This window comes from Phaenicophaeus curvirostris, chromosome 2 (genome assembly GCF_032191515.1).
Source record: "Phaenicophaeus curvirostris isolate KB17595 chromosome 2, BPBGC_Pcur_1.0, whole genome shotgun sequence".
Classification (NCBI taxonomy): domain Eukaryota; kingdom Metazoa; phylum Chordata; class Aves; order Cuculiformes; family Cuculidae; genus Phaenicophaeus; species Phaenicophaeus curvirostris.
Window position 1 is genome coordinate 81,374,559 of NC_091393.1, and position 12,999 is coordinate 81,387,557.

At 44.7% G+C, this 12,999-nt stretch overlaps 1 protein-coding gene and 1 long non-coding RNA gene across 2 annotated transcripts in view; both read left to right on the forward strand.

Moving 5' to 3' along the window:
- The first annotated feature begins 6,702 nt into the window (after positions 1–6,702).
- Positions 6,703–12,999, forward strand: part of LRPPRC (leucine rich pentatricopeptide repeat containing) — a 93,750-nt gene continuing 87,453 nt past the window's right edge. Inside the window, exon 1 of the mRNA XM_069852654.1 lies at positions 6,703–6,871. Coding sequence (XP_069708755.1) covers positions 6,753–6,871 — 119 coding nt within the window. The 5' untranslated portion in view covers positions 6,703–6,752. The remainder of the gene's footprint in view (positions 6,872–12,999) is intronic.
- LOC138718282 (uncharacterized) lies at positions 6,877–7,724 on the forward strand. The gene is made up of 2 exons (XR_011337045.1): positions 6,877–6,953; positions 7,562–7,724. It is a non-coding gene; the product is annotated as an uncharacterized lncRNA (long non-coding RNA).

The following is a 12,999-nucleotide window of genomic DNA, read 5'->3' on the forward strand; positions in this document are numbered from 1 at the left end:
GGTCCCCTCTTACAATCCACAGCATGTTTTGTGCCTAGTTTAAAACCTCCTGCCTCAAAACCTCAAGAAACGAACACCAGCTTTCCAATAGGTATTTGATGGCTTCGGACAGCTGAGGCCAGTAGAGGGCACCTCTGAGATCCCCAAAGGAACCATGGAATTCACCCACACCCCACTGCACAGCCTGCAAGCAAGAAGCTGCCTAAAGGCCACAGTTGCGTGTCCTCCATGTTCCCTCCCCAGTGGCAAAGGTACTTTGACACAACGCGGACCATTCACTCCAAAAGTTTTCACTGCTTAGATTCTGGGGATGCAGTTATAGCATAATCTTAACTTTGGATTTCTAGATTGTCCAAAGCCAGCTATGGTATAAGAAACCTCTCTTTTAAGTTTGGGGGTTTTTTTTGTGCCTATGGGGTTTTATTTGAAAGATGGGAGAATGAGCAAAAAAGCTCTACTTACTGCATGTTATTGTAACTCCTGCTTTGGAAATTTCCATGTCACATTTTAATTAAGTTTTAAAAACTACTAATTAGCATTTTTTTAAAACCCTCTATGAAATTATCAGAAGTGTTACCAGTTCCAGTAGAGTCAGTATGCATGTGTGGTAGGTTGACCCTAGCTGACGCTGGGTAGCCATCAAAGCTGTTCTATCACTTCCCTCCTCAGCTGGACAGGGGAGGGAAAATATAATGAAAGCTCATGGGTCAGGATAAGGACAGGGAAAGATTACTCACTGATTATCATCATAAGCAAAACAGACTCAGCTTGAAGAAAATTTATTACCAATCAAATCAGAGTAGAATAATGAGAAATAAAAACTAAAGCTTAAAACACCCCACCTCTCCCTTCTTCCTGGGCTTAACTTTACTCCCTGCTTTCTCTACCCTTGCCCCCTACAGCAATGCAGGGAAACGGGGAATGAGGGTTGCAGTCAGTTCATCACAAGTTGTCTGCCAGTCTTTCCTCTTCAGGCAGAGGACTCCTCACACTCCTCCCTGCTCTAGCCTGGGTCCCTTCCATGGGGTGCACTTCTTCAGGGACAGACTGCTCCAGTGTGGGTCCCAAACAGGGTTACAAGCCCTGCAAGCAAACCTGCTCCAGTGTAGGCTCCTCTCTCCATGGATCCACAGGTCCGGACAGGACCTGTCTGCAGCATGGGCTTCCCACAGGTCGCAGTCTCCTTTGGGCATCCACCTGCCCATGCATGGGGTCCTCCGTGCACTGCAGGTGAATATCTGCTCCAACGTTAACCTCCATGGGCTGCAGGGAGACAGACTGCCTCACCATGGTCTTCACCATGGGTTGCAAGGGAATCTCCACTCTGGCACCTGGAGCACCTCCTCCCCCTCCTTCTCTACTGACCTTGGTGTCTGCAGAGTTGTTGCTCTCACATTTTCTCACTCCTCTCTCTGGCTCCAGTTGCTGTTGTGCAGTAACTTTCCCCCTTTCTTAAATGTGTTATCAGACATGCTACTCCTGTTGTTGATGGGCTTAGCCTGGACTCATTCACATCTGACTTTCCACTTGTCTCTTCTGCAGCTTTTCCTTCCGTGCCTGCTATGAATCCTTCCTATCCCTTGCGGGAACGAAACGACAAGACGGACTCCAGATAGATGGAAAAGCGGAGACTGTTACTGTTGGAATGTACAGGTTTATATACCTTTGCTTATCTGTCCACGCGCTTCTCATAGCAACCTGATTGGCCCAGGCCTATTGTCCACGCACTCGCAATCACCAGCAGCAACAGTTGGTTGGTTAACCTCCACAACCCCACATGCTGCCCCTAAATGCTGTCTCCACCCTGATTTGCATCTCTGATGTTCACCTCTTTGTTCAGCTTCGCGCTCTTACAAGCCAATGTCAGTTCAAACACCCCAAGTCAAAAGTATCCAACAGGTCTACCTTGCTATCACTGATTCCTACGTTCCCTAACTCATCTTTTACAATACTCCTATTCAGATGAGTGTCATCACCCCTTTCTTTGAGTATGTTTGTACCTTTGGCCTTTTCTATACCTCTGGCACTGTATCTTTTATCTCCAGATAGTCTGTTCTACAAATATAGCATAGCTAATGTGCTGAGGACTCATACATCCTTCTCAAGCTTCTTGTCCACACAGAAATCCTGATGCCTCATTCACACCTTGTGTACAACTCAACTCACAGGTGGCGTGGCTAAATTTAAATGTTCGCTCTTCAGCTACTAAGTTCTGCTTCTCGACTGCTACTGGTGACACTACTATACAGTGTTTTCTCTAAACACACACATACAAATGCTAGTGATGTTTCTCCATGAATAACATATGTCACATGCAACTTGTTCTCCTCATCCACAGAACTTAAACTCTCACATAGACTCTAAACGCTTGCTGATTAAAAACTTCCTCTTTTTCAGATAAACGTGATCTAGATCCTCACATCCATTCAGAAAACTTTCGCAAATATAATTTGCAATTCTACTGCCTCAGCTATATCTCAATTAATTCCTCAGGACCACCTTTCCTTTTTACATCAAGCAAACAGCTGTATTTGCCTCTAAGGCAGAACTCTATCTATGACCCCTCTCTTAGCACTGGAAAGACAGCTCCTCTCTGAGCAGCTGTTCCTGACCCAGTTATCCATGGTCTGGACTGCCAGACACCTTTGCATTTCCTTTGTCCTTTGGAGGAATTCCTGGTCAGCACCTGTCCCACTGTCCTCCTCTTAAACAGTTTTTAAGACTGTTCTTTACTCATTCAGTAGCCGTGATTTCACAGCTGAGATTTCTCTCACTGAGATTTCTCAGCAAGAGTCTATTCATTATGCTGACCAATCCCATTCATTTCTTATTCTTCCCATCATTTGTTTTATGATTTCTGGTCCTTATCCTTGTAGATATTTTTGCATGTGTCATTAGGGTGACCTCCCAGGGGCTCTATTCCATAATCAAATCTGGTAAGAAAACACATAAGCTAGCCTAATAATTAGCATGTAGGCTACTACGTTTGTACTTGGATTAAAAAACACATCTTAGTCTTCCTCATTAAGACTGAATTCTGTATTCTAGGAAATATCAGAACACTGATACAGCAGAAGCAGCAATAAGCAGTAACATTCCACATATTGTCTTACTAGCTGTAACTCATGCTTTAAGTCTTGGTGATAAGAAGCGTTGAACACCCAGGAATGGATTTTCTTACAAATAACGAAAATGGATGTTTACAACTTTTAAATCTTCATCTTCATGAGGCTTTACAAGTCTTTCCAAGTAACGTGAACTGGAAATGGCTGATTGGAGTTGATCTGATAAAAATCAATCTGCCCTCTAGAGTAATTGTCATCTACAGCAAAAATAATTACATTTTTCATATGAAAACATCTAACTTGTAATTAAGTTAATGTTTTTTAATTATGCCTCAGGAACCAGCTTAACTTGCATGCTACAATGAAACACCAAAGCAGGTGGCATCTTCATAAATACAACTAAATTCAGGCTCAGACTTAGCATTAAAAAGTTTTTTAATTGTGGTCCTTCCCTCTGCTCCTCACTCCCAGTTGGTTTCCAGAAGGGAGAACCAGATGATGATGCTCTCGAGGCCCTGCAGCCCCATCCAGGCCCATGGCCACCAGTGCCATCCCCACCCCACCAGGCAAGCCTTGCTTTCTCGGAGCAACATGTAGGAACCAGCCAGCAGCAGCGTCAAGACAGAGCTTGTCTGACTACTGACAAGAGTGGGCTGGAGGGATCTTTTCCACGCTTGGACACTACCAGCCATGGTTTCCATGGTGCCTGAGATAAGGCACAGGCAGCAAGAGGCAGTTCCATCATGCCTCAAGACCTGAGGGAGCGGGAACCTCCCTCCTTTCTTCCTTCTCTTCCTCCCTTCCTTTCTTTTTCTCCCTTCCTCTAACTCTTTCCCCCTCCTCCCTTGCTTCCCTCCCTTCCCCTCTCCTTCCTTCCTCTCCCCCTCTCTCCTTCCTCCCCCACTCCGCCTTCCTCCCTTCCTTCCCTCTGTACTCCCTTCTTCCTTCCTTTCCTTCTTTTTTCCCTCTCTTTCCCTGTCCTCTTGTGAGAAACACTCATTCACTGGTAAAAAATGAAAAAGGACAAAGTCTTCGAAGCAAAGGCAAGAATATTTATTTAACAATTCAGTGCTGAATTGGATGCCCTTCTAGAAAGGCATATTGCAAAGGCTGGTTACAGGAGTTTTAGACTGGTTAAATATACATATTCATACAGATTCCGAAAAAAACACGGGTTACATATTCAGAGAATACTGGTTAAACATACACAGAACTCATATCACCTACTCTCAAATGTACTTCACAGTTCCTTTCTGTCTTCAGAATCCCCTGATGCTCTTTATCTTATCTCCTTCCTCACTGTTCACAAAAGGCAGGTCTTGCCAAACTAACCTGATCGCCTTCTGTGACAAAGTGACTCGGCTGCTGGATGAGGGAAAGGCTGTGGATGTGGTCTTCCTGGACTTCAGTAAAGCCTTTGACACAGTTTCTCACAGCATTCTGCTTGAGAAACTGTCAGCTTCCGGCCTGGACAGGCACACACTCTCCTGGGAGGAAAACTGGTTGGATGGCCGGGCCCAGAGAGTGGTGGTAAATGGTGTGAAATCCAGCTGGAGGCCAGTGACAAGTGGGGTTCCCCAGGGCTCAGTGCTGGGTCCAGCCCTGTTCAATGTCTTTATCAATGACCTGGATGAAGGCATCGAGTGCACCCTTAGCAAGTTTGCAGACGACACTAAGCTGGGTGGAAGTGTCGATCTGCTGGAGGGTAGGGAGGCTCTACAAAGGGATCTGAACAGGCTGGACCGCTGGGCTGAGTCCAACGGCATGAGGTTTAACAAGGCCAAATGCCGGGTCCTGCACTTGGGGCACAACAACCCTATGCAGTGCTACAGACTAGGAAAAGTCTGTCTAGAAAGCTGCCTGGAGGAGAGGGACCTGGGGGTGTTGGTTGACAACCGACTGAACATGAGCCAGCAGTGTGCCCAGGTGGCCAAGAAGGCCAATGGTATCTTGGCTTGTATCAGAAATGGTGTGACCAGCAGGTCCAGGGAGATTATTCTCCCTCTGTACTCGGCACTTGTGAGACCACACCTCGAATACTGTGTTCAGTTCTGGGCCCCTCACCACAAGAAGGATGTTGAGGCTCTGGAGCGAGTCCAGAGAAGAGCAACAAAGCTGGTGAGGGGGCTGGAGAACAGGCCTTACGAGGAGCAGCTGAGAGAGCTGGGGTTGTTTAGCCTGGAGAAGAGGAGGCTGAGGGGAGACCTCATTGCTCTCTACAACTACCTGAAAGAAGTTTGTAGAGAGGAGGGTGCTGGCCTCTTCTCCCAAGTGACGGGGGACAGGACAAGAGGGAAGGGCCTCAAGCTCCACCAGGGGAGGTTTAGGCTGGACATTAGGAAAAAATTCTTCACAGAAAGGGTCATTGGGCACTGGAACAGGCTGCCCAGGGAGGTGGTTGAGTCACCTTCCCTGGAGGTGTTTAAGGCACGGGTGGATGAGGTGCTGAGGGGCATGGTTTACTGTTTGATAGGAATGGTTGGACTCAATGATCCGGTGGGTCTCTTCCAACCTGGTTATTCTATGATTCTATGATAGGTCTGCCCTTTTGTTCCTGCTGGGGGACTGTCCTTGTTTCAACTAGTAAGCAAGCTAAACACCTGTTACAATCACATCCTTTGTTACTGCAAGCTGGCCAAGATTTGATTCTTCTTGATGATTTATTCCTTCCTTCAGTATATATACTAGTTTTAGGCAAAGGACAGTGCAAGTCCCCAAACACTATTTATTTAGGTTATCTAACTATTTCTGGAGATTGTCTGCATATTATCTCTTGATACGAGACAGACTTATATCACAAAATAATTAAGCATGCAAACCAGCTGCAGCAAAACTTATCAATTAATTCTCACACTCCCTTCCTTTCCCTCTGTCCTCCCTTCCGTTCCTCCCTTCACAGAATCACCAGGTTGGAAAAGACCCACAGGATCACTGAGTCCAACCATTCCTATCAAACACCAAATCATGGCCCTCAGCACCTCATCTACCTGTCCCTTAAACACCTCCAGGGAGGGTCACTCAACCACCTCCCTGGGTAGCCTGTTACAGTGACCAATGACCCTTTCCGTGAAAATTTTTTTTCCTAATGTCCAGCCTAAACCTCCCCCGGCGGAGCTTGAGGCCATTCCCTCTCGTCCTGTCCCCTGTCACTTGGGAGAAGAGGCCAGGTTCCTCCTTCCCCTCTCTTTCCTTTCTCCTTCACCATATCCTCTCTCCTTTCCTCTGTCCTCCCTTCCTTTCCTCCCTCCCCATCTCTCTATCCTCTATTCCTTCCCTTCTTTTCGTCCTCCCCCTCTTCCGTCTCTCCTTCCCCTCTTCCTTGCCTTTCCCGCCCTCGCTGCCCCCAGCCTCTCAAGCCCATCACGCTCAGCGGGCGCGGAGCCGCAAGGTCCGCCCTCTCATCCCCTCCCGCTTCCGCCGGCGCCGCTCCGGGTTGGCCGCCGCTCGCTCCGACCCGGGCTTGGGGCTGCGCCGCTGACCCTGCGCGGAGCGTCCCATCAGCGGCGCGGGGTGGAAATCAGAAGCGCTCCGCTGCCTGAGCAACCCCAGTTGGAGAGCGGGGCCGCCAACCCCAACCCCCCACCCCCGCTTCCTCCAGCGCCTAATGGTTCCTCCTACCACGTGACCCGCGGCGCGCGCGCAGTGGCTCGCCCCGGGGCTCACGTGCTTCCCCCGCTTTCTGCGGTCATGGCCGCGCTCCTAGGCTCCGCCAGGCGCCTTCGGGCGCTTTGCCCACGTCTCCTGCCTCTTTTCCGCACCCCCATCTCTGCTGCTGCTGCCGCTGCCCGCCCGCCGGCCCCCGCCAGGTGAGACCTGGGGCCGCTGCGCCCCGTGCTTGAGGCAGAGGTCGCGGGGCCGCTCCGCTCTCCCGCCTGCAGCGGCGTCGCGGTGAGCTTGAGGGAGAGCGGGACGCGCCTCTCCTCCGGAGGTACCGGGCAGGCGGTGCGGAGGAGGAGAGAGATCAGGCAGGGAGAGGGAAAGGTTGGCTTGTGGATAAGCGCAGGTGGAATCTGGGCTTCTTTCCTCTGCCCGTCAGAATCATACAGCGGTTTGGGTTAGAAGGGCCCTTAAAGTTCCTCTAGTTCAAATCCCCCTACCAGGGGCAGGGATACCTCCCACCTGACCAGGCTGCTTAGAGCCCCATCCAACCTGGCCTTGAACATCTCCAGGCATGGGGTATCCACAGCTTCCCTGGGAAGCTCGTGCCGGTGCCTCAGCGCTCTCACGTGAAGAATTTCTTTCTAATGTCTAATCTAAATCTTTCCCCTTCCAATTCAAAGCCATTCTTACTTGTTCTGTTACTCCATCCCCTTGTAAAAAGCCCCTCCCCAGCTTTCTTATTGCCCCCTTAACGTACTGGAAGGTTGCTGTAAGGTCTCTTTGGAACCTTCTCTTCTTCTGGCTGAACAACCCCACTTCTCTGACTCTGATGTGTCTTTTATCAGCAGGAATATCTGAATGCCTTTTGCTATGCTTCCTTCTCTTCTGTCTCGCAGGTAGGGTGGAAAACACCCCAGTCATGTGCGTCCCTGTGGCTGTTCCCACATCGCTAGTGCCCTGCAGAAGTTTGGAAACAAAGGCCTTCATCAACACCCGAGCATTTTTTTTTTTCTCTCTTAATAAAAGAAGCGTTAGCTTTGGAGAGCTAAACCTTCTCTCCAGCGGTGGTGCCCTGCAGCTCTGTATTTGGAGTGCTTTTTGTCTTAATCGTACGCCTTTTCAATGTAGAAGTGCAAAATGCTCAGCCCTGAGTACATGATCAAACATGTCAGAATCTGTAGGAAACATACAATATCTCAGAGGTTTTTGCATTCGCTTTTTTTCTTATAGATCACACTAATGATATTTGCATTCTGTTCTAGATAAGCTAGTTGCTTCCATATTGTTTTCCTAAATTACTTGTCCTAAGGAGGTACCGCATGCAGATGATAGCCACGTTAGAGTTTGGTGCTTAGTTTTTATTTCATGTAGGGAGTATGTTACAACTACTTAAAGATTTGTGCAATTTTTTTGTGTAACTTAGTTATCGACAAGTTCTTAAACTGCCTGTTAGTGAGGGTTTCTTTTTTTCATGACTTCTGAGCCTTGATGGGGTTTAAGTTTTGGTTTCTGATGTGTCCAGCATTTAAGGCTTTCACTTCTGCCAAATGATTTGCTGTGATTATAATCAGAGTTGTTAACTAAAAATTTTGGGGTTCTGTCAGCAAAGCCTGAGGAGGATCAAGTGAGGGGAGGTGGGAAGGGGTTATGACACTTCTGGTGTGTAGAAGGGTCACCTCATAAACTACTCAGGTAGCAGCTAATCTTGTCATTAGCTCTGAAAATGCAAACACAATGTTTTATGTAAAAAGCTTTAATTAGTATTAATGATTGAGCTTGAAATTCATCTCTCATTAAATGTCTAAATGATGCTATAGACTAATTTTTGCATAAAATGTGAGAATGTAAAAGCATTAAACACTGAGTTTTATGAGTTGACATAAAAACTTAGTGCTACCAAAGTTATAAAGTTTTTCTGTACGTTTTTATAGCTCTGGTAGACTCTTTAAATCAGCGTAATCTAATTCCTGGTAGAAAACCAGAACTGTTTTCTGCCATTCTAGACAGACACACATTTGTGTTCAGCAGATGACTTGGTGAGTTCCAGAGCTGGATCAAGAGAATGGATGGGAACAGACCGGAGTCAGCAATAGAGGTCTCCTAGAGGGAAGTCTCACCACCAAAACAACGAAATCGTTGCTACCTGCACTAGCTTTAGCACTTATCACACTTGTGAGCCGATTTTTATTTGATAGCCTGACTGAAATCTTGCCTAGAAAAGATTATAATTTTCTGCTGATTTTAGTGGTTAAAGCATAAGAGATTCTTATAAGCTGACGTTAATGTGAAGGGTGGAGTTGGCAGGAAGGACCAGCAACTTGGAAGACATCTGCTGTATGGGTTGGCAGCAGCACCACGTTTGGTTAGATGCAAATCATGAATAAACTTTTCTACTTTGTGTAATTCGGCTGATTTTTGTTTTCCTCAGGTGGAAGCTCTATTTCTTAAGTTAGCTTGTTGCAAGAAGTAATATTTGCTGAAATGCATTCACATATGACTTGGTGAAGGACTAACAGTGCTTTTTTGCCCCTATAGCTGTGTTTCTGGAAAGAACTTAAAGTGCTTTAAGCGATGATAATTTGGATCTAATAGCTGGCTTTTGGTTGTTTTCTGTCCTCCCCCAATGATACTATTGTTTCTTGCACCAGATTACAGAGTTATTTTTTTAAGTGTAAATGGAGTCATCATTGTGGGGTAGTTTCATGATTGTGTTGAAGGCTCTTTAATTTTGAGGCTAGCTTTAGTTAACTGTGGGAAGGGTGTTTGTTAGGGAACACGTTCACAGGAAGCAATGGTGTTTATTTCATAGCATCTAGGTTTTAGTCTAAACTGTGAATTATATTGGAGTAGGACTTAGGCAGCACACCTAAATTTCTGCATTCTTTCTGTCCAGGCATTTCATTCCTAAGACAATTTTTCACCTAAAATGTTTGTCTTACAGTCACTTTACTATAGGGGTTTTGGCATTCTAGTGCGCAAGTGATGCTCTGGGACCTAAGCATAAGGCAAAGGTGACTTTGTGAATTGAAATTGCACATATAAGAATATAATTAATTTCATTTTTGACCTAAAATAGTTATTTATGGTTGTTGTTTACTACTTAAGCCTTTATTTCTTATACTGGCCCTCTTGTAAATGTAGAATGAGATATGATCAACAACATTTAGACTTGCTCTACTCTCAGTTTAAGTCTCGTGGTGATATATTGAGACTGAAGTGCAGACCGCTGTAGTAAATTCCAGAGAATATTGATGAATGGTGGGGGAAACCCCCACATGGTAAGTAAGTAACAAGGTTTAATCCAGCATATTTGGCAAGAGAACTGGGTAAATTAATGTATGTTTGTGTGTGCTTGATACAGTTGCTTTAGCATTGAACTGAATAAAGTCTGTTCAGAGGCACCTTTGAGACTTTAATTACAGTAAAGGTTACAGAAAAGTTGCAAATCTGTTAATTTCTTTAGAAAACTGTAACCATTCGCATTCAAGCAGAGATTTTATCAAAAGCATCACATTGCTCTGATTTTTCCAGGAAAGTCATAACTACCACTGCCAGACTGTAGAGTACTCAAATGATGGTTGGACTATGTTATGCCTGTGTAATTTTAGAGACTCTCAGGATATGTTGCTTTTCTGCCAGTATGATGTGAACTGGAAGAAGTGCTATTCTTGCAAATAAGACTTCAGATTACATGTCAGTGCTTTGAAATGTGTCTCCATCTATGGTGGACTGATGACTGACCATAGTTAGGCAGAGTGGATACGCTAGATTAAGGGAGTCTCCCTGCAGTGGCCGATGGTTCCTGTTGCTTGGCTGCATGTTGCCACACCATAGCTGAGCCAGTGGAATAGACTGTGAGAGTGGTTCCCATTTAGTTTTGTGTTGATTTAATCTAAGTGACTTCAGAAAATGGATTAGGACAGGAGATTGAGATCTGACTGCATTGGGTGGTTGAGGAGCATTTTGTAGCAAAAGCCTCAGATTAGATCTCAGACAAATTTACTATTTCACTTGTCTGACTTGAGGATGAAGTGTGAAATATACTGAGCAATATGTTATCACACTCATGCCATGCAATTCTTACAAGATAAGGAAGCTATGACAGACCAATGCAACAAACTTCAGACCTGCAGTGGCAAACTTCAGCACTTTGCTGACTTATTGGTACAAATTATTTATTGGGACTTCGTTCACTGAAGCTTTGTTAACAGAAGAGATGCTTAAATTTGCTGCTAGTGGCTGACTGTCAAGAAAGCCCTAACAAACCTTTCAATCAATGAGTGTTCAGGATAGATTTTGAATTAACATCAGAATGTGTTTCAGGGACTTCATTCTACATATTGTAGGTGATTGTGTTATGGTTTGATGCTACAGCTTGCTACTGTGGGAAAGTTAATGTTGGAAGGAAGGGTATCGGCTCCATTCTTCTTACACTGACCACCCTCACATTGCTGGCCAGCTTGTCCTGCTCTAAAAACAGTTGCTCCTTGGACCTGTTACTGGGCTGATTTCATTTGCTTGGCTACAAAGAAAATGTTTTCTGCAGACTGATAGTTTTCATTGGATGAGTTAAGGACCTGATGATCTCTAGAAGGGTGGGATTACAGGCAAATGGAGAAGAGGGGACCCTGTGTGGTGACTGTGATGTTAGATCAATGCAGCTGTATTGCTGAACTGCGGTGTTGGATGTGCAAGTACTAGGATATTCACCCTGAAGTTGACATGCTTTCAGTCCTCAGAGAAAAGGAGAACAATTAGGTTCCTAAGGTGTAGGTGATATAGGCGTAGCTGAAGAGGAAAACCAAGTGGAATTTCAACGTGCAAGTCTTGCAAGACGTCCTTGGCTTTGCTTGTCACTTCTTCAGTTTGAGATTCTCATATATGAGTTTAAATGTTGAGTGTTGGGACTGGAGCAAAAAGCATCTCCCCAAACAGGAAATTGTGCTGTAGTGAAACCTCCTGCTTTTTGCAAGATCCATGTACTCTATTCAGAGAAGTGGTTGCTAATGGCATTGGTTTAAGGGTACCATGTGCAATGCTTTTCAAGTTGTCTTTGTAAAGATTGTTGAGTTTTGGTACATGGTGATGTCTTTATACAAGATTGAAGGGTGTTGGTGAGAAGGGCGGGAGAATACTCTTTTCAAGAATCTTGTTGCAAATCTTGGGGGTATTTGATTTGAACTTTGAGTAAGCCCTAAGTTAAATTTCCAAATGATTTGTGGTTTAATGCATAGTATGTTTGTTTTGTTTTAGTTAGCTGCAAACAAGTTGCTTTTGGCTATTCACTACTGTACTCCACATCCATTACCAGTGCACAGAAATGTAGAATTCAACACTTAATTACTTTACATTAGCAAAATAACAGAGTTAATGGAATTAAAATGCAGAGGAGGTATTCAGTATACTTGCTTTTGGTAATACTTGAGCAATGCAGTGTCATAGTGAAGTTTCACAAGCTGCAGTGTTAGAGTTGTAGTGTTTTACTGATGGACAAAATGTGTAGAGGCTTCTGAGAAGTAGTACAAAGCAATTTTTCTGCTTTGCTTCTTGTGAATCACTTTGGCCAACTTTTTAGATATTCTCCAAGAAATTTGAGGTTTGTCAGTCTACATTAAAAAAAAACCAAAATTTTCTCTCATAGGATCCTACTGTATCTCAGCAACATAAAGGATACAGTGTCTTGAGCATTGTGGCATTTTTCTATAGGTGACCATAACTAAGTCAGGAGCAATGCTGTTTAGCAGTTATGTGAATCATGCTGGGATCTCAGGTGGTATATTTAGTCTTATACTTAGCACTAATGGTAAGTCTGTAGTGCTTTTATGTGCAGTAATGAATTTTAACCCTTTTAAGCTTATTATGCTGCTTTGAGCAAGGCTTATGTCTTGAAAGGTATTTCATACACCTTTTGCCTTCTTAATTTAGAAAGAACAAAATATTCAGTACTCCTTTTGGAAACAACATATCAGCTACCTTATTGTGACTCTGATAGAGGGGAAGCAAATATCCCTATGGTGGCTTTATAATCCTTTTTGAATGTTTGAAACTGGTCAGGTGTTACAGGAAGTAAACTTTCTGCTGGTGCCAGGGAGAGCACTGCAATCACCTGCTTTTTGAGGTTTGGGAAAGATGGGAAAATTTTTCTCAGGCTGGTGTGCAAGACGTGTTCCTTTGGGAAATCGAAGGCACTGCCTTTAGTCTGCTCTAGAAACATGTAAAACTTAAGTACAATAGTATGGTACTGAGAGTCTCATTCAAGCCTTGCAAACATAGGAGAATTTTACTAGTTTCCCCATTCACACTTAATCTCTACATAAGTTTTTTTTATGAGTTT